Raw genomic sequence first — 22770 nt, 5'->3', positions numbered from 1 at the left:
ACTGTGGTGCCTGGAAAAATCCTGAGCAGCAGCCGACCAGCTAGACTGATGTAATTCCCAGTGCCTCGAAAACATCCCTGACCAGTCAGTCGTAGCATTCATTCTTATTCAGACCCATACAGAAAGTATCTCACAAGCTCAGATTTCTGAAATAATAAAAGGCACGAAAGAGCCAAATTCTATGACAGTATGATTACATTCTTCTCTCAATGGTAAATTATTCTCTGCTACTTATTTTTGTTGTTTCAGTTTATCATGGCTTAAATCAACATTTTGCTGAAATGTTGCCAAATCTTTCTAAGCTTCTCTTACCACAGAGATTTTATGTGGCTTTGCTGATTCTACATGCCAAGAGTGGGCATTTCTTTCTGTGAGGGGATACTAGAAACATCAAGTCCTCAGGCTTTTATGCAATACACTCACACATTCTACTCTCCATTCTTAATCTTGAGAATGAAAACACACACAAAAATTCTCTCATTAGTCAATGTTCAGGGAAAACGACAAGGTCATAGATTTTAACTGTACCTGTTAGATTGTACTGGAACTGGAAGCAATTTTCATTAAGGAGGCAAGGCTGCACCTGTGAGTCTTCAGCACAAGTCCTTGAGTTCAGTGATGGTCTTAGCAGGTGGCGAGTTCTTCTCTGCATTGTGTGGGGATCGCATGACTATTAAAATCAGAGTAGGAAAAGTTAACTGTGGGAAAGTTATTTGATAAATTATATAAGATATACAGGTATAAGTAGGCACATATGTAACAATATAGGGAATAGATTATCTAGAGGGTTAAACGTATTACTTAGAAAATGAAACCATTCTGTGAATTATTATAAATTCTTTTTTTCCACCTGACAACTCTTCTGTTTTTCCTGTGTTACCTTGAAGGCTACATTTCTATCTCCCATATATAATTAAGCACATGGAGACTATTTCTATCACTTAAACTCACACTGTACTCTCAAATAGTCTGCAACAATGTAAGAGATCCATACATTTTGAATGTTTAAATGCTTTTTCTTTAAAAAAAAAAAAAAAGGAAGAAACTGCCCTGTGACCTCAGATAGTCTAGACTAATAAAAATAATCACACAGAAAATTTTCATGAGAAAATCATTTTTTAAACACTAGAACACAGAGATATAGAAAGGGAATTATAAAATCAATAATGCCAATACACTAGAATCTTCCTCTTATTTGGGAGTGCCTTTGGTCCACAGAGCATGGACAACTGCATGCTGTTGCCCTCCTGGCAAAATTAATGTGAAAATGTGAACTCCAAAGATATCCTGCAAATATCATGATACCTGTGGCTCCACATGTCCTCCTGTAGCCTCAGCTCCTATAATGCTCTTGACCCAGGTCAACCGGCCTGCCAGATTTCATCCAGCTGGTCTACCCACAGTGGGCCTTCAAGCTCCTCCTACTCGAACAATCTTCTTTCCACTGTCCTCCAAATCCTATTCACCGTTTTCAGAACACTAATCAAGCCTCACTCCTCTCAGTCTTTTTTCTAACAATACCATGTTCTTCTCTTCCTTTTTGAGCAAACTTCCACTCATGCTTAGGAAATTCTGTATAGAACTGCTTCTAAACACATATACCTACATGTATCCTCAGGTGCTACCTTTCTTTACATCGCCATTCTGTTTCTTCATCACCCTGCCTCTTACTTTCTTTACAAATTCCTTTAGGGCATGTTGGATCATGGCTTCTACTTCTCATGTCACTCCCTGAAAGTCTTAATCTCAATTATATGTTGCAGTTTTTCAACAAATACCATTAAACATGTTCACAACATGCAATCCCAGACCCCCAATCTAACGAGGCCCACAGATTCTTAAGTCATGGGAAAAATAAAAGTCTCTGGATGAAGATCATCAAATCACCATTTCTATATGTGGGATATTTTATTTGTTTTTTATTCCTATTCCTCTTTCAGATATAGTAGTAAAGAACAAAACCTGTATACTGAGTCTTGGCTATGAAGCAAAATTATTATGTTGGATTGCATTAAAATATGCAAAAAGCATGCCACAAATTTTTCTTCTAATTGTAAAAGTTTGGACCATTGATACACATTCACTATTCATGTGATTTTGTATTTGGATCTGTCAGTACTTATAATTTTATACTTAATTGAATCAAATTGTCTCTGGATAATCAAGAAGGGCCCATGAAACCAAGCAATTATTCTTAATTATCTGCACATGAGTTCCATGCTAAATGCTTACCAATAATTTATTACTATTTTACCAATTAATTTGAATGCTTCTTCTCATGTGGCAGAATAATAACAAATGATTTGTCAATAAAATAAAATGAAAGTATCTTGGTAGATACTCCTGATTAGTGCTCTCCTGCATTTCTATCTTATAAAGTAATCAATTAATGTCTGAAACAAGTGAATACATGTAAAGGCTTAGGTATCTGCTTAGTCTAAGCTATCAAGTAAAAGAGAAAATAAAACATACACACATCAATCAAATTACTATGTAACTTTGAACAATTCGCTTATATACTCTAAACCTTAGTTCCGCATCTAAACCTAGATAAGAAAGAAGAATGGGGATGGAATGAAATTTGATGAGATTTAAGAATTTTCTTCCTCAGATCTCACAGTCCATATGTGTATAAGTCTGATGGGTATAGTTCTAAAATATCTTCTTGAGGTAATCCACATTTCATACCATACAGTTTCGGATAATTAGATATTAATATAAAGAAAACCAACACTGCATCTTACTCCCCTACTAAGTTTCTTCCCATAGAAACAGGCAAAGAGGATTGCGTGGGTGACTGAAATCCATGAACATGATTCAACCTCATCTCAGGCAGTATTTTCACACTTCATCTTATAAAAATTCTCCTAGTACGGCTAACAAGTGATAGATTACTGTTTCTTCTTATTTCTTTCTAATAGCTATTTATAGAAAGTTTAATGTTAGTGTTTTTATCCTTATTTCTTTCTCTCTATTAGCTGTTTATACAAAGTCCATAAAATAATGAATTATCCACAAGAGAGATGGAGGAGGGTGAGGATAAGTGAAAAAAGAAGAGAAAGGATGTTTACATCTATCTGGATGATTTCTTTATTAGATCAAGACTCCTCAAATACAATTCTGGATCTTCTCTTCACTAAAGTAATTATATAAAGACATATTGTCAATTTCCTGCATATAGAAGTGGGAAAATGATGTGTGAATAATTAACCAAAAGTCAACTTTGGACCAGTTTTATTTAAAAAAAAATCAAGGTTATATAGCTAATGTTTATTTGCTAGGGAAGAAGATGATCCAGTTAGAACCAGTTAGTGTCTAGTACAGAAACCCCTTCATGACTTACCACTTTTGTAAAGCAGCATTTACCTTAAAGTTCAATCTTCCCTTATGACATTATGCCTTCACATATTTTGTTATCTCTAGAAGTAAAGCCTTTTGCCTGATTTAAATACCTGTATTCATATCCCTCAAGATGAAATCAGATGTCCTTTCTGTGAGCCTCAATTGACATGCTTGGACCCATAATAAATGGGATTGCCTCATCTAGTAAACATTTCTGTTACATGTATTTATGTTTGTGCATTCTTTCCTATGGGCAATTTGAGAGTCAGTGTCTTAATTTTCTTAGACATTCTGTGCATTGTACTGTGTCTGGTGTAGAGCATACAAATAATAAATGTTATGTGTAATAATTTGGTTCTTCCCGGGTAATATGACTATTTTTTTGTAAGCTGCCGTTAGCAGACAAATGGCCAACCCTGGATTATGATCATATTGTCTGAATGTAAGAGTTTCCCATAGCTATGTATATCCGATGAAAAGAATATAATCTTTTTTCTCATAACATTTCCTATAAAATCTAGACAGCATTTTCTAGAAAAATAGAATCCATCAGTAAATTAATAAAAATATACGTAACTGAGTTTTAATTTACTCATATAAAAGATGACCGACAGATAATTTAGATAAGACATTTTAAATACATCTAAACAAGGAGGTATAACTTGATATTTTTCTCATTATCACTGAACTATTAATAATCAGAGTTTAATAAAACCTGTGATAAATCCAATTATTTGTGAATTTAAATCAGTCTGCAAATTTCTTGTCTGGGGATGAGCATGACTCCAAGGCCTGGCCTTGTAAGCTTCCATCAGAGATAGAAACCCAATGCCTTTATTCTGTTACAGGGTCTAACTGATAATTCTGAGATGGTCTCTCCCTTGGATAGCTGATTAGCCCTATGTCAGTAGCTTTGCTGTTTCTCTGTCTGTCTTTTCCTGAGGCCAAAATGGATCTATACTTCAAGAACTTTAGTTTTCTTATTTGGAAAAATAGCGTAAAAAGTTCACAAAAAAACTTTTGCAGAGCTTTCTGAAGAAATTTTTAATGAAATTAAACCCTGGTTCTCCAAAGCTGACAAGGAATGAGAAAATGCATAGAACAGAAAAATCTGGATCTGAAGAACTGTTACTCATGCGTCACATGTTTAATACAGTTCTCAGATATTCTTAGGAGATAGTCACAGAAGTAGAGACACGATCTTTTCACATCACAGTGCAATAAGGAGAGCAAAATGAAAAACACACAGACCATATGCTCAGGAGAATTAAGTGACAACCCATCACCACAAATCCCAAACCACAAGCAGGTGGGACCAACAACGGAAGCTCTGGACCTGTGTGATATCAGCATCTGACAGAAGAGAGCAGAAAGTAAAAATGGGGCAATCTGATGACCCAAGGCAACCAAAATGGGGAACTAAAGCTGAGACCTTGAGAAATTTGCACACTTCAAGAGCAGGTGAATATAAGGGGTTTATGGAGAGGTCTTGGCAGCTCACACAGTCTGGATCTATTGAACGGCCAGCATTAACAAGCCAGAGCTCCCTTCCAGAACAATCTCCTCCTATCCCCCGCCACTCTACTAAACAGAAACAGGTGGGAAGAATTTCTCAACTGAGCAAAACAAGGAAAATAGCAGTGAGGAAAAAGAAAGGACCAGGAAGCAAGATGAGGAAGGAAATGGGAAACATTAAATCTCACCAAGTAAGCTGTTTTATTTTTGACCGTGTGTGTGTGTGTGTGTGTGTGAGAGAGAGAGAGAGTTGGAGCCATGAAATCAAATGAGAAGAAAACAATCCTCAACCATACTCCCTTTTAAAAGTTCACAGAAACTAATTTCACAGAAAAGTAAACAAATAAAGAGATAAAATTAAATTCCATGAAAGGATACTCTAAGGAAAAAGAATAAAGGGCAGATTAACATCCCCACAGATTAGGCAGTGCAGCAGAAAGAAATGCACACAAAACAGATAAAAACTACTGTATCCAAAGGGGTTAAAAGTCACTTAAGAAATGACCCAAGATATAAAAGAACAGCATAAAAATTAGAAAAAATTCAAAAATTAGGTAATAGAACCCAACAAATAATTAGAACTTTAAAAATCATTTTCAGAAATAAAAATGAAACAAGAAGAAATACAAAAATAAAAATACAACAAATAATGCTTCAAGAGAAATTAAAGATGTAAAGAAAAAAATTACAAAAACATTCAAAAAGAGATATAAAAGAATTTGAAAAAACTTGGCAAATAGAGAAGTAAGGAAAAGCAGATACCACATACATGTAATAGAATTTCATGAAAATGAAAACCAAAGAAAGAGCACAGAACTTAATAAAAAGAAGATTCAAAAACCTTTCCAATAAAAATAGAGAAAAAAATTCAACTACTTATTGGAAAGGCACATCAGAATCACCAATACTGAGACATAACCTAGTATAATTATTAAGCTTTATAAAAGAGAAAAAAATTCTTTGAGTACTGGCTTATAATGAAAATAAAATATCATCATTAGACTTTTTTACAGGAAAATTTTATGAGAGAAGAAAATGTAGAAACATAATTAATATACACAAAGAAAAAAAAACATGATCCAAGGATTTTATATCCAGCAAAGCTCACTTTCAATTATAATGACTAAAGATAAATGGACACAAGACCTGAATAGACATTTCTCAAAAGAAGACATACAAATGGCCAACAGGTAAATGAAAAAATGTTCAACGTTACTAATCATTGGGGAAATGCACATGAAAACCAAAATGATATATCACCTCATTCCAATTAAAATGGCTATTATCAAAAAGACAAAAAAAGTGCTGGGCATGGATAGGGAAAAAGAGGAACTTAAACTCTTTTGGTGGGAATGTAAATTAGCCCAGCTATTATGGAAAACAGTATGAAGTTTCCTCAAAAAATAAAAAATAAAACTGCCATGTGATCCAGCATTCCCACTACTGTGTAGTAGTGGGAAACAAAATCAAAGGAAATGAAATCAGTTATGTTGAAGAGACATCTGCAGTTCCATGTTTATGGAAGCATTATTCATAATGGGCAAGATATGGAGTGAACCTAAGTGTCCATCAGTGGATGAAGGGATAAAGAAAATGTGACATACACAATGGAATACTATTCAGCCACAAAAAATGACATCCTGGTTTTTTTTGCAGCAACACGAATGAAAATGGAGGACATTAGGTTAAGTGAAATAAACCAGGTACAGAAAGACAAATATGGCATGATTTTACTCCTATGTGGACTCTAAAAAGGTTGATGTCATAGTGGTTGCCAGAAGCTGGGGAAGGTAGGGGAGAGAGTGAAATGAGGAGAGATTGGTCAACGAATACAAAGCTACACTTAGATAAGAGGAATAAGTTCTGGTGTTCCAGGCCACAGTAGGGTGATTATGGTTAACAATATTACATCACATTTTTAAAAAAACAGCTAAAAGAGAGGATTCTGAATGTTCTCATCACAAAGAAATAATTAATGTATGAAGTGATGTACATGCTAAATATCCTGATTTAATAATCACACAATGTATCAATCCATCACACACATCTATCAGAACATCACATGTACCCCATATATACAATTATGTGTCAATTAAAAACAATTTTTAAAAACATAGATATACTGTTAATAACATGCAAGAACTCAAAATATTGTTTCCATGAGCCCTATCTTAGGAATTTCCCGGAGACCGAGTTTTAGACATACATTCCAATGACTGGAAATACTTTAATATAGAGATTTGCAGTGAGCCACTTTACAGGTGGAACTTAGGTAAAAGCTACATGCTCTGAAGATATATATAAAACACAAATGTAAAAAAATTAGGAGAATTTATGTGAAAAATATTAATGTTTTCAAATACTCATGGTGGTGGTAGTGTAGTACTATTATTCTGAGAATGTTTTCTTTTATGTGGAATAAAGCAAATGTGTAATTATTATATATTCTATTTCGACTATAATCTTCAATGTCCTTGATAAACTTGATTCTTAGTTTATCAAGAAAAAATGAGATACAGATGTAAGACAGAACCAACTCCTATTGTTCTGAATTTCAATTGGAAACATTAGCATATACCCACTTTTATATTCTGTTTTCAAAATAGAGGAAATAATAATATATATTATAAAGTTCTGCCTACTGAAGTACCTAGAAATAGTGGAATCCAGTAACAGTAAGCACTCCTAAAGCTCTTTCTGTGGCACTGAAGAGGCATTACTACTAAAACAAATTAGGTCTTTATAGAGAAATAGCTGATTCCAAGTCTGACAAAGGAAATGTCCAAGATGAGCCAGAAACATCCTGACATATATAGCACAGAAGCTAATGAGGACCACCACAGTCTTTATTGAAATGTTTATAGGACACATTTTAAAAGACTATCACTAGGAGAATCTGAATATTATTATAAATGATAATTGAAAATGATTAAAACACATCAAATTTGTTTAAATCTGTGATTTCGTAATAATACAAAAAAGTCACATAGAGTGAAAGCTGCTAAGAAAATTCCCCATTTTGAAAACCAGCAAAGAAAAAGTTGACATTAATTTTTCTTGCCTCCTCAATACAAAATGGATTATTGAGTAATTAAATAGCAGTTGAAGCAAAAATTCTTTTAATAGAAACAGTTCCACAAACAAATGAGGAAGAATGATAGAATTTGAACATAGCCACTTTGCATTCCCTAAATAGCAAAGGCTCTAGTCGTTGACCATCAATGATAGCCAAACTCACAAAAAGTGATAACCACACATTATGTGCTTTCTGGTAAACAGCACACTTTCTATGAAGGAGTCTTGTCAAAGAGTAATGAAGCCTTGATATCCAACTTCCAATTTACAGGAAATTCAAGGATAAAGGAACATGTTAAACCTCACCATGCAGATGCAATTCACGAAAGAGAGACTGAAAATGTTTATAGGACAAGTGGCCTGTTTCCTCACCAATAAATTACTACGAAGGGGGAAAACAAGCAAGGGGAGGAGAAGCTAGGTTAAAAGAGATTTAAAGACATATCTAAAGACAGAACTAAGTGATCATGTTTGAACCACTCTGGTTTTAGACCTGTAAGGAGAAGTAAGGAAAAGACCACCATAGATATCAGGGCAGAATTTACTTTTGAGGGAAGCAAGGAAGTTATAATCCGGAGGAAGTTGTGAAGCTCTTCCTTCCAAGTAGCTGGGAAGGTTCTGCCACCTGGGTGACTGTTACAAGGGTATTCGACTAATAATGATTTAACTGTATATTTGTTAAATATATAGTTTATTTGTTCTGCATCTGTGTCCTAATCAATTTTGAAGAAGTTAAAACAATCTTTCTCTCATCGTTCTTGGAAAATGTAAGATTATTTTCATTATGCGATTTGATAGTTTCCTGACAACCACCTTTTCCAAAGTGTGTTGTTTTCTATAGTGTGTTAAGAGGTGCCAAGAGAGAAAAATAGGGTTCCTAGTCAAATATAATGAGAACACATTGACCTAAATAATGCTAAACAAGGATTTTTTTGCAATAGAACTTAATGATGTTTGGCAGAGTCTGCGATTTGTTATTAAAATCTATTTTCTTTTTTTGTTGTTGGCACAAGACCGGATCACACATCCCAGCCTTCTTTGCAGTTAAGTGACCATGTTACTGAGTTCTGACAAATGACAGATAAATGGGAGGTCTTATGTGACCCTTCCACTCCTGACGCTAAATCCCACTTGTCATCCTTCAACCTGCACTGGCTCCCTCCAGAGAGCTGGAATAGTGGTAACCAGAATTACACTGGAAGTCAAGCTTGAAGACAGCACACCCACTATGGGCTTGGGCCTCAGAGTGATGCATGTAACAGATTCAGATTACCCTTTCCACAGCTGGAAAACTCACTTTGGACTGTTTTATGGGTGATCAGCAAACATTACATTGCATTTGAACCATTATAATTTGGGGCTATGTGTTTTGACAAATTATCTATAACTAGTACACTGTACATGGTGACTCTTGAAGAGTCTCAAACTTTTATATTTCAATTTAGCATTTCACGTTATACAATTTGAATTACAGATTTAAGACACATGAATGTAAAATCATTGTAAATTACAAAGTTATTAATTTATTATCTATATGCATCGCTTGGTCTCCTTGAAAATTTTTCCATTAAGATTTACACTCATTTTAAACAAATAGTTTTTGAAAATACATTAAATGCAAGACACCACACCAATGAATAAAACATCATCTAAGGAAGAATTTTCTTTTTATAGTCTGGAGTTTCAAGAGATCATACCTTGTCTCCCTAAAAGACTTACAATTACACTTTAAAAGAACATACTAGGGATTTAAAAGGAAATGGAGCTGTTTCACCCTCCATACAAAAGAACTTATTAATGTTGCCTCTGAGAAAGTTAATTTACTAATTTTTTATACGTGTTGGAAGATAAGGTGGTAGGTGGGTGAAGTTAGTCTTAGTCATCCAAATAAGTGTTGTTTTGTTTGTTTGTTTTTTCAAACTTCAAGCCATTACATATCATTGGGTTGTGAAAACAATATTAGTAACTAATACTTCCATAGTGTTTACTATATGTCAGTCACCATTCTAAGTTCTTTAACTCATTTCATCCTTATAACTGCCTTATAAGGTAGATATATCATTATTCCCATTTTACTGATGGCAAAGAGAGGTTAAGCAATTTCATCAAGATCACACAGTTACAGGCAGAGCCAAGATTCCAACCCTATCAGCCTTGTGAGTCCATGTTTTTAATTATGCCATCTTGGTTCTCAATTTAGTGGGTAAAAGCCAGCAATATTAAAACTGATAGGGCATAGCACAGTAAACATCTGTCATATACTCAGGGTAAAAATTATTTCAAAAAATTATATATATATATTCATAACATCTATAGGTAAACAATGATTTGTGTATTTTTTGTGATATAAAACATAGTTTTATAGTAGACCATAGTCAAGAATGATTAAAGGCCACTAACGTAATGATAAATTCTTATCAAAAGAATTTTTCCATTACATAGACTGTCATGATCATTATTGCAAAACTGTGTTTTCACTATAAAGGTTTGCTTGTCTGTTTTTTTGTGAGTTTTGCTATAAGCTATAACTTTTAAAAAGAAGTGGATGTTCACCCGATTTTTCTCTCTAGAATATTTCTCTATAAGATGAAACGATTTTCTTCTTTAAATGCCAGAATTAATTTCAGAACAATACAATTATCAAATTAAGTTTGTACCTAGAAAATAATTTGCTTTCAATTATATGACATCTAAAGCAAAAAAATGTGATTCTTAAATGTAAACTTGTCAGACAAATTAGTTTCTTAGGCATATCTCTTCCCATAGAAATGGGTATGGAGTTAGGTTGGTGTCTGCAGCCTATCTAGATAAATTAGACTTAACTAGAGAAGAAGCAAAAGCTAGTGTCTGAGTCAACTCTTCGTGTGTTTAGAATATTTCCTTTCACAGGGTTCTTTGTGACCAAATGTGAAGCAGGATCAAAACTCAAAAACTGTTGTTGACCATGGGCTCACACGTATCAATATTGGCCATGAGGTAGAAGAAAGTAGAACCAAAGGGGGTACTCCAGCAGTCCAGGTGCAGAAAGCATTCCACTAACTATACTTCAACTCCCCCCTGCTAATGCCCTGGGGCTTTTTTTACCCTAGCCATGCCTTCCATGGATACTCTCAACACTAGAAAAGTCATTCTTCAAGTGTGGTCCCAGGACCAGCAGCATCAACATCACCTGGCAACTTGTTAGAAATACAAATTATTGGGTCCCATCCCATTCTAGATCCACTAAATCAAAAACCCTAGGGTAAAAAAAAGACAAAAGAAAAATCTACTTCAGGGTTTGGATTCGGCAATCTTGTTTTAGTGAGTCCTCTAGGTGGTTCTAATGCATGTTCTAGTTTGAAAACCAATGCCCTCAAACCACTGTCTCTGAACTTTATGTGCACAATAACAAACTGATATCCCCATCCCCAGCATCCTCTTCTAATCTTTCCCACCTCTGTTAACAGCAACTCCAACAATCTAGAGGCTCAGGTCAAAAAGTTTGGACTCAATTTTGACTCCCTTATTTTTCTTACACCTTATAACCCAAACCTGAGCAAATCCTTTCAGCCCCATCTTCAAAGTAGAATGTACAACCCATCTACTTCTCACCATTTGTGCCACTCCTATCCTGGTAACAGTCACTATCACTCTTCACTTAGATTATAACAATAACCTAGTAACTCACTCCACTCTTTCCATTTTACAGATTATGTTGACCTCTGGGGCCAGAACTATCTTCTTAAAATAGTGCAGTTAAGATTATTTAATTCCTCTCTTCCATACCCTTAAATGACTTCCCGACTTAGTGAAAACCAAATCTATTTCTATGCCTACAAAGTTATACATAATCGGGTCCAGCATCATATCTGAATGCTCATAGCTTGCTTACACAATCTGCCCATTCACCTCCTTACACTATCTGCTTACACCTCATTCACCACTCTGGCCTCTGTGTTGTCCTTGGAGAGCTCCAAGAATTTCCTTGCCCCAGGGCCTTGATCTTGCTGTTCCCTCTGCCTGCAACACTCTTCCTCCAGTACCTGCATGACTTGCTGCTTTATTTGCTTCTAATCACCACTGCTCAAAGACTTCTCTATTAGAGAGGCCTTCTCTGATTATGCTATGTAAAAATATCAGCAACTCCTCCATGTTACTCCTTGTCTTCCTATATATTTTTTCTCCTCCATATCATTTATCACTACCTCATATTCTATATATTATTAATTTGGTGCTTTTGGTGCATTTTGTTTCTTTTAAATTTTATCTTTCCTCTTATAGGCTCATGGCCTTTAGAGATGCTCCACAAATAGATTTCAACAGACTGTGTGTGTTAGTGAGTGACAACGCAAGCTTTGCAAGGGCAGTCTGGCCTTTCAATTGTCTCAAGTAGAGAGAATATTTATCACTTAGCCTCCCCAGAGTTTGGGATATCTAATGAGTTTAATGAGATTAATGAATGTGTATCCTGAATTCTGGGGAGTTTTGGATTTTGCAAGTGCAGTGCACTCTTATCATTAATGCATTTTACATAGGTAAAAAGATAGCATACAACACAAGAATGTTTACTATAACATCATTTCAAACCTGATCAGAAATTGGAACACTATAAACTAACCTGGTCAGTTAGAAGGGCTGGAGGTTTGGATTTCTGGGGTCCTTCAGTGAAGACTGTCTTTTCCTATACTTTACCTTAACTTTAAGGAATTTAACAAGGCATACATATCTGTGCATAAAGGAATAGCTCCTTACAGCTTCCACTGGTCTTTTAAGAAATAAATGTATAATAGTGAGGGAAACTAAAACTACATTCTGGGTGCTACGCTATTCCCAAAATAATAGCAACAGGAAACATTTAAAAATGTCAATACATACCTAGAACTGTGCTGAACATTCCATATTTATTATCTCACACAGCCCTTCAACCTCCCAACGAGCTAAGTGTACTTTTAATATCCTTGTTTTTACAGATAATGAAATTAAAGATCAAAGAACGTAACAAGTTTATAGTAGATGTCTAAGTGGGATTTCAATCTGGGAGGTCTAATTTGCTCCTCAGTAACTGTTACACTTGTAAAGCACTGGTGCTTGTGGAGTATGTTGAGTTGGGGATAACTGGTTAAAAAAAAAAAAAAAAAAAAAAAAGCACCACAGAGCTGTATTGACTCCAGTTATTGTAACCCGAAAAGCATTTAGTATGGACAATGGTAATTAGAGATTGGGAAAGAGAGGGAACAGACACAAGGAACTATAGCTTATAAGCTAATCAAAAAGCAAGATAAATCACAGGCTAAAGAATGAGAGAGCCAAGCTAGGAATAGAACAATAAATAAGGCTTGCTGCCTGCCTTTGAGGAGCCCACAGTTCACAAAAGATGCTCCCAGTCTAGGGGCCTGGCTTGTCAGATTTAGAGTTAATTGGAAGGAGAAGTGCCAGATACATGTGTTAGTATTAACGGGACTGACAAGACCAGGGGCAAAAGCTATGATATCATCAAGATGATATAATGTTCCTGGTAAGACTTTGCTGTCCTACTGCAAAGAGGAAGTTAGGATGATGCATAAATGTCAGTAGATTTTTTGCTTAGCTAAGTTATTTGGGTGAAGATTTTCTAATAGGCAGGGACATCCTCACATAGTCTTTCTGTCTGATATTTTATGACACTAAGGAGTTGTGAAGTTGCATATTTACAATCCAGTCAGAGGTTTTGGAACAGATAAATGATGTATGGCATATCCAATCACAGAAATTGAGGTTGTCACCTGTTTATATTACAGTTGGAGCTTGGGAGTGAAGAAAAAAGAATGACCAAGTACAAGCCAAAATGCTGGGCTGAATTCTCCAAAAATGACAGTTATTTGGCATTGAGAGAGGAAGAAAGAGATGAAAGAGATATGATCCTCAAATGCAATACAGTCTGGATCCTGTAATCAAAAAAAATATAAATACTATAAAGGACATTATTGAGACCCATGAGAACCACAAATACGGACTGCAGACTAGTTATAAGTATTGCATCGAGGCTGAATTTTTAAACCATGTTGTGATTATGTTAGAAAATATCCCTGTATTTAGCATTACATATTAAATCATCAACGTTAAGGGATAAAATGGATGATGCCTACAACATATACTGAAATGGTTCAGAAAACATAATAGTTGTGTGTGTATGTGTGTGTTTGGAAGGTCTGTGTAGAGATATAGAAATAGAGATACACAGAAAAAGACCTAGACATAGAGGTAAGCGTATGTGGTAAACTTAATAATTGGTGGTGCAAATTTTCTGTAAATGAGTTTTGGAAATTTTTTCAATGAGAGAAATATGAATGGCACTGGAACACCAATATTAGAAGACACTGATGAATAATGCAAATGAAGTCTTACCAGGAATGTTATATCATCTTAATGATATCATAGCTTTTGCCCCTGTTCTTGTCAGTCCCATTATATTAAAACATGTATCTGGCACTTCTCCTTCCAATTAACTCTAAATCTGACAAGCCAGGCCCCTAGACTGGGAGCATCATTTGTGAACTGTGGTTTCCTCAAAGGCAGGCAGCAAGCCTTATTCATATTTATCTATATGCCACCCAAAGGGTCCTTAGGTGACAGTTGCTATTTGAAATGAGGACTCACGAAACTCTTAATCTCAATCTCAGTTTCCCTCTCTCCTTTCACTTTCTCTCTCTTCCTTTCCTCCTCCTCCTCCTTCCTCTTTTCCTTCCCATGCAATGCTTACTTCTCTTTCTTTATCCTAAGCCCCAGCCATTCAAGAACCAAATTTAAAGTCAAGCCAAAGTAGCCGATAAATTGCTCGAGGCCTCCTGGTTTGTGAGGAGTCCCAGAATAATATCTGGAATGAGACTCCCAGGACAAAAATTCCAGTCTCTGCCAGCAGAGTAGGGGTACTGAGTCTTTCTCTAGACCCCAGAAAAGTAAAAGGGGCCACTTCTATGACATTTCTGTTTTAATATTTGTGCACCCTCCATTCCCACTCCCTACCAAACCAAAGAAAAGGGGCCAAACAATGGATCTAGAATGTGTTTGGGATTTCACTCTTCACCTTTTCCTTTCTTCTTCCACCAAAGAACGCAGGACCCCTTTCCTCTCAGGTTAGCCAAGCCACTTGATCTGCTCTTAGAAGAGGTGTTATCCAGTTGCATACTTGGGGCAAGCAACATAGAGGCCCCCACATGGGACTTCGATCTAGGTCCATTCTTTCTAGTCACATTGTTGTTCTGGGCTCTCCTCATACAGGATGTATTCTTTCATTTTTTTTACTCTTTCCTCATCACTCTCCTACGCCACTTTGCCTAACTCGCCCTTACCTACCTCTCAGGTTTCCAGAAAAACATTCTCTTCCTGAAAGATGTCACTGATCTTCCCAGGGGTTAGAAAATGTGCCAATATCCAGGTGTGGTGGCTCACGCCTGTAATCCCAGCACTTTGGGAAGCCAAGGTGGGTGGATCATGAGGTAGGAGATTGAGACCATCCTGGCTGACATGAAGAAACCCCGTCTCTACTAAAAATACAAAAAATTAGCTGGGCATGGTGGCACGCGCCTGTAATCCCAGCACTTTGGGAAGCCAAGGTGGGTGGATCACAAGGTAGGAGACTGAGACCATCCTGGCTAACATGGTGAAACCCCATCTCTACTAAAAATATTAAAAAATTAGCTGGGCGTGGTGGCAAGCACCTGTAACCCCAGCTATTCAGGAAGCTGAGGCAGGAGAATCGCTTGAACCAGGGAGGCAGAGGTTACAGTGAGCCGAGATCGTGCCACTGCACTCCAGCCTGGCACAGAGCGAGACTCCGTCTCAAAAAAAAAAAAAAAAAGTGCCAAGTGCCAAGTGCCAATATATGCTTTTTTAATACCCTTGGCCTTTTTACTTTTAACACTAGGGCTCTGCTGAGATTGATCTGGAATTTCCTGTATATTTCAGTAGACTGTATGTTCCTTGGGGACAAGGTCTCTTCATCATACCACTGATGTCTACCATAATACCTGTTACATAGCAGGTAGTCAATATTAGTCAAATACACAATATTTACAACTAATTTTTGTACTTATGTGCCTGACACTGTTAAGTGATTTAAATGTATTAATCCTCACACTGGCCTCTGAGTGGTGCACTATTACTCCAATTTTCCAGACAAATTGAGGTTAAATTACTTGCCCAAAGTGCCAGTGTGAAGGAGTATACAGACATGAAAGGAGATAGGGTAAAAAGGAGAATGTGATGAGTTTGGGCTGTTTCTAAATCTTAAACTTATTTTCCACAATTGTTTACTCAGCATCACTATGTACTTGCCTCTCAAAATAGAAATCAGTATCTGGAAAACAAGACATGCAGCCAAATTGAGAAGGTCTATTTTGTCCACGGGCCTTATTGAAATGTGAACAGAATCTGGGAGGTGAGAAGATGCTCTCTATAGAATTTATGCTTATTAGCTAATTTGAAGGTCAAAACACCCAAAGGACTTACATGTGCAATTTCAGAATTATTATTATTATATTATATTATTTTTCTACTAGTACAACCATACCAAAAAAGTAATGATTTAGAAATCCTACAAATAAATATTAAGAACTAAGAAATACTACTGGGATATAATAAATCTAATATAGCCAAATATATCACATACTTCTTTAAGAAATCACAGTTTGCATAATATTATTCATAGATACTTTTAAAGGTAATAGTTATATTGTACCCAAAATGGAAAAGATATTAGAAAAGACTTGGAAAGAAACATGTAAATTTTAAAAATGTTGAAGTGTGTGCAAAACTCAACAAGGGATCACTGTGCCCAGTATGACTCATCAGTAGTGATATTTTATGGAGCGGGTCCCTGGCAACTGACACTGTGAGGTTCCATGGGAATAAGTGAATTTTTACATTCTTTTTCCAGATAACCAATTTTGAGGATTAAAACAATGCAAAAGAGGACTTCTAGGATAACCTAGATAATAGATACATGTTAAAATTCAAAGCAAAAATCTGGCCTTTTCTTCTTAGACATGAAACACACATATTAGATGAAATAAAAATCACAGGTAAAGTGGAATATAGATCATACATCTGAGCTCAAAACTGGTGCTATAGAGTAGTTTAATACTAAAGTTTTAATAATAGCCATCATAATAATGAAATATTATTGACAGTAAAGACATATATCACATAGATCAAAGAGAGGAATTGAGTCATTTTAAAAAATTAAATTTTATATTTTCACTATTTAAAAAGTTGAAATAGTCACTTCTTTTTATACTTCTTTTTTTTTTAAATAATTTTTATTTATTTATTTTTTTATTTTATTTTTTTTTACACTTAATTTTTTTATTGAAACAATTGAAACCCTTAACAGAAAATCTAGGAGATTGCATATTTATTTTTTTTTTGATAATTCAGTACAATTTATTTATTTATTTATTTTCTTTTATTATTATTATTATTATTATTATTATTATTATTATTATTATACTTTAGGTTTTATGGTACATGTTTTTATACTTCTTGAAGAAAACTCTTTCCTTACTTTCAGGAAGCTATGAGCAATTAGAAATATTTATTATAAGTGAATTGGGATCTGATTGAGTTTTTTTTTATTTTATTATTTTTTTTCTTCAAGATAGAGTCTCACTCTGTCACCCAGGCAGGCTGGAATACAGTGGCACAATCTCCACCTCCCAGGTTCAAGCGATCCTCCTGCCCCAGCCTCCCAAGTAGCTGGGATTACAGGTGCACACCACCAAGCCTGGATAATTTTTGTATTTTTAGTAGAGACGGGGTTTCACCATATTGGCCAGGCTAGTCTTGAATGCCTAACCTTAGGTGATCCACCCGCCTTGGCCTCCCAAAGTGTTGGGATTACAGGCATGAGCCACCATGCCCGGTCATGTTTTAAAGTTTTTAATATTACTAATGTTTATGCATTTGTGATGCCAAGTCAAATTATATTTGATATTCTAAAAGTAATTACACTAAGTTTTATAGATCAGTAAACTGAGCTTCAAAGAATATCAGTAACATGCCAAAGTCACATAGCATAATAAGCAAAACAGAGACCAAAATCCAGATATCCCCTTCTTGCTGTCTTCTTGGATGTCAAGTACTTCAAGTGCTATCTTTTTATACTTGCTCTATAAATATTAATTCAATAGCAAGAAGAACCATTTTATTATTACCCCAGTGGCTAATGAGTCTCAGCCTTCATTCTAAATTATATGGGTGACTAAGACCTTCCAAGTACACTGTTCAATGATCTGGGTGTTCCAATGTCAAAACCATCCTACGCAGAAAGTTAAAGATTTAGAGAACCCATTTTAGCACACTTTAATTACACAGGACTCATGGGAAGAAGTGTACTTAAAAAAAAAAAAAGAAACTAAAGTCACTGTCTGCAGAAATAAAATTCATTTCTCCATGTTTCAGTCTCTTCACTCAGATTTACCCCATGTAATTCACAATGATGTGAAGGCAATGAAGTGAGATAAGCTTGAAAGCACTCTGAAGAAACAAAAGGCATTCTACAAATACAAAGTGGTGGTGTCCATATTGCAATGGTGGGATACTCAGGCGAAGGGAGGTGTTCATGCTGGACTGTGCCATGAGACAGCAGTTCAGCAAAGCATCATCTAATGAAAACCAAAGATTATCAAGCTCCAACTCACCACCAGTTACACTAAGGCTGGAGCAACTCAATCAAGCACCACCAGAAACAAAATAAAAATTGGTCAGGCACAGACAGTCAGACTCTGGGATGTGACAAGTGGGCATGGGAAGCATTGGTAACTCCTAAGGCAGGGTCATTGTGGATGGTAGATGCAGACATGTGGCACAGAGAGAAACTCCCCATTGAGAGGTGCTATGGTTTTAATGTGTCCCCCAAAGTTCAAGGGTTTGAAACAATCCCAAATGCAAATGTGTTGAGAGGTGGGACTTTTAAGAGGTAATTAGGCCATGGGGGCTCCACTCTCATGAGTAGATTAATTCTGTTATCCCAAGAGTGGGTTCCTTATTAAAAAACAAAGAAACTTGTCCCCCACCACTGATGCTTTTTTCACCCTTCCACCTTGGGATGATGCACCTAGAAGACCCTTGCCAGATGCTGGCATCTTGATATTGAACTTCCCAGACTTCAGAACTGTAAGAAATGTCTTTCTTTGGCAGGGCGCGGTGGCTCACGCCTGTAATCCCAGCACTTTGGGAGGCCAAGGTGGGTGGATCATGAGGTCAGGAGATTGAGACTATCCTGGCCAGCATGGTGAAACCCCGTCTCTACTAAAATACAAAAAAATTAGCCAGGCGTGGTGATGCTCGCCTATAGTCCCACCTACTTGGGAGGCTGGGCAGGGGAATCGCTTGAATCTGGGAGGCGGAGGTTTCACTGAGCCGAGATTGTGCCACTGCACTCCAGCCTGGTGAAAGAGCAAGACTCCATCTTAAAAAAAAAAAAAAAAAAAAGGAAAAAGAAAAGAAATGTCTTTCCCTTATAAATTACGCAGTCTGGGGTATTCTGCTATAGCACCACAAAACAGAACAACACGAAATGATTCTCCACTCTCAATTAATGTAGCCTCAGAAATAAACAATACATTTGAAGGATAATTTGGATTGTATTCCCTCAAGAAGCCCAAGGGATGACCAGAAAGGGGTGAATGAAAGCCGCACAGGTAAATGTGAGGGAGCAGGCCACTGCAATTTTGGAAACTCAGACACAGTGAACAGAGATAAAATTTCAGAGCACTTTATTGAATAGGCATGACAGATTTTCATCAGATTGAAATAGTTTGCTACAGTTATGACCAATTAGGTGGAGCTGAAAGGATACAGATGTTGGCTTCTGAATGAGGCTCAATTTCAAATTCTGATCCTACAACCTCAAGTATTATGAGTTTGATTAGTTATTTCATTGCTGTATCTTTCACTTTCTTCACTAATAAAGAGGGACTAAGAATGCTACACTGTGAGTTAATACTTTTTTAATAATGAGATAATGCATGCAAAATGCCCAGAACAAAGAAACACCATTTTACAAAATTCCTTTTACTTAGAAGAATGGTTTCAAAGACATACAGTCATATGTCACTTAATGACGGGGATACGTTCTGAGAAATCCATCATTAGGCAATTTCATCATTGTGCGAATAACATGAAGTGTACTTACACAAACCTGGATGGGATAGCCTGGTACACACCTAGGCTATATGGGATAGTATATTACTCCTAGGCTACAAACCTGTACAGAATACTGTATACTAAATACTATAGATAATTATAATGCAATGGTATTTGTGTATCTAAATACACCTAAAAATAAAAAAGGTACAGTAACATATGGTATAAAAGATTTAAAAAATGGTACACCTATATAGGTCACTTAGCACAAATGGAGCCTGCAGGACTGGAAGTTACTCCGCGTGAGCCAGTGAGTGAGCAGTGAGTGAATATGGAGGCCTAAGGCACCACTGTACTCTATGGTAGACTTTATAAACATTGTACACTTAGGTTACACTCATTTTAACATGTTTTCCATCCTTCAATAATAAATTTACCTCAGCTTACTGCAACTTTTTTATTTTACAAACTTTCAATTTTTTTAACTTGTTGACTCTTTCATAATAACACTAAGCTTAAAACACAAACACATTGTATAGCCTAACAAAAATATTTTTTCTTTATATCCTTATCCTATAATTTTTTTCTATTTTTAATGTTTTTCCTGTTTAAGCTTTTTTTTGTTGCTGAAAACTAAGATATAAATACACATTTTAGCTTAGGCCACACAGGGTCCAGATCATCAATTTTGCTGTCTTCCACCTCCCCATCTTGTCCCACTGGAAGGTCTTCAGGGGCAATAACATGCATAGAGCTATCATCTCATACAATAATAATGGCATCTATTGAAATACCTCCTGAAGGAGCTGCCTGATGCTGTCTTGTAGTTAAGTTTCAGTTTTTTTGTTTTGTTTTGTTTTTGAAATGGTCTCTCTGTTGCCCACACTGGAGTGCAGTGGCGTGATCTCAGCTCACTGCAACCTCTGCCTCACGGGTTCAAGTGATTCTCATACCTTAGCGTCTCAAGTAGCTGGGACTACAGGCGTGTGCCACTACACCCAGCTAATTTTTGTATTTTTAGCAGAGATAGGGTTTTGCCATGTTGGCCAGGCTGGTCTTGAACTCCTGGCTTCAAGTGATCTGCCCGCCTCAGCCTCTCAAAGTGCTAGGATTACAGGCCTGAGCCACAACATCCAGTCTGTAGTTAACTTTTAAAAATATATATAAGTATAAGGAGTACACTAAAATAATGATAAAAATTATAATACAGTAAATATTAGGCAATAAGAAATTTTCAGTTCCATTGTAATCATATGGCACCACCTTCATACATCCGGTTAGTCATTATTGAAATGTTATGTGGCACATGACTGGATACTGAAACCAATAACCTTTATTGTTTCCAAAGCTGAATGCTCATTTTGCTTCTGATATGCCATAAGTTTTAATGAAATTCATGGTGGTAGGAACAGACAAAATATGCCTGAACTGGTTTCTACAATAAGTGTTTTTATCTCTGTGTGTGTGTGTGTGTGTGTGTGTGCGTGCATGTGTGCAGGTGCCCCTGGGGAGGGGAAGGCAGAAAAGGGAGAGATGATGAAGAAGAGGAGGCAAAGGAGGAGGTGGAGGAAAGAAGAGGGAAGACAAAGGAAACTGGAAGCTGAGGGGCACTGGAAAATTGTCATGTTTTGCATGGCCATAGAGGATTTCTGAATCTTACAAGGAGGAGGGCTTGGTAGAGCAAAGGGGAAAGGATACGTGAATGATGACCCAACCATGTGCAGTGGAAAGTCACTCCACATGCTTTTTGTTGATTCCCTCTCGTTTAGTTATACACTAAATCCTCCAGCTTCTATTGAAAAGTAAAGCTTTATAAAGGCATTCAAAATGAATTTCTTTGAGCTAGATGTTTGTCGATATCATACAAGAAGGGAGGAAAGAAAACAAGAGAAAAATCTCTAAGGTTTTCTTTCGAGGGTTGCAAATCATTGAATTATGAGTTACACAGATATTTACGAGCTTGGCCTAGATAGAGTATAGTAATCTATAAATGCTATTCAAGTGATTTATGGTACAACTGTTCTAACACATTAACAGTATCAGGAAATGTATTTAATTTCTTCTCAGGAATGCACATTTACATTATTCACAACAAGCTATTTATAGGGAAACGTGCAACCCTTAAACTAAAGTGAATGCATCTCTAGTGAGTTTTGAACAGTTATAACTGTCTAATAAATGCTCATTTGCTAACTTACTGTACAAGCCAATGTAAATGTTTTCCAGTTCTTCTGTAAGCACTTTATTCTATGAATTAGTGAACAGTTTGGAACACATGGCAGAATCTGTACACTGGGTCCTAAATGCTAAAGAATCTGAATGATAAAGAACCCACTTTCCTTGCTAAAATTTTGCTAGCGCATGAAAAAGAAAATCATCTTTTACTCCTGATTCTATATTCTAGATTTATCAGATGTAGCAGTGAGATATATTTCAAGAATCTGAGGATTTCTTAGCATATTGGCTACTTCTGGAAAATGTACCATCTAGCAGACTGTTATGTCAGTGGTCTAGTTCCTCCTCCACCTTCATCAGGACAAAAATAATGTCCTGGAATTTGTTAGATCTTTATTAAAAATATGCATATGTGCATAGCATGGAGAGTGGGGTGAAGAGGAAAGACAGAAAAAAAGAAAGATGGGGAAATGGGGAGATAGGAACAGGAATAAGATAGAGTGAGGAAGCAAGAGAAGTAGGAGATAAGAAGAGAGACTCAAGCTCAATTGTTGGGGGCTT

The 22770-nt window shown here is 36.2% G+C and overlaps 1 protein-coding gene across 1 annotated transcript in view; it reads right to left on the bottom strand.

Moving 5' to 3' along the window:
• Nucleotides 1–22770, bottom strand: part of THSD7B (thrombospondin type 1 domain containing 7B) — a 908978-nt gene that overhangs the window by 60341 nt on the left and 825867 nt on the right. Inside the window, exon 18 of the mRNA XM_024243556.3 lies at nucleotides 529–670. Within this exon, the coding sequence (XP_024099324.3) occupies nucleotides 529–670 (142 nt within the window). The remainder of the gene's footprint in view (nucleotides 1–528; nucleotides 671–22770) is intronic.

This window comes from Pongo abelii, chromosome 11 (genome assembly GCF_028885655.2).
Source record: "Pongo abelii isolate AG06213 chromosome 11, NHGRI_mPonAbe1-v2.0_pri, whole genome shotgun sequence".
NCBI lineage: Eukaryota > Metazoa > Chordata > Mammalia > Primates > Hominidae > Pongo > Pongo abelii.
The sequence above is the reverse complement of the archived record's forward strand: the minus strand, read 5'-3'. Positions and strand labels throughout refer to the sequence as shown.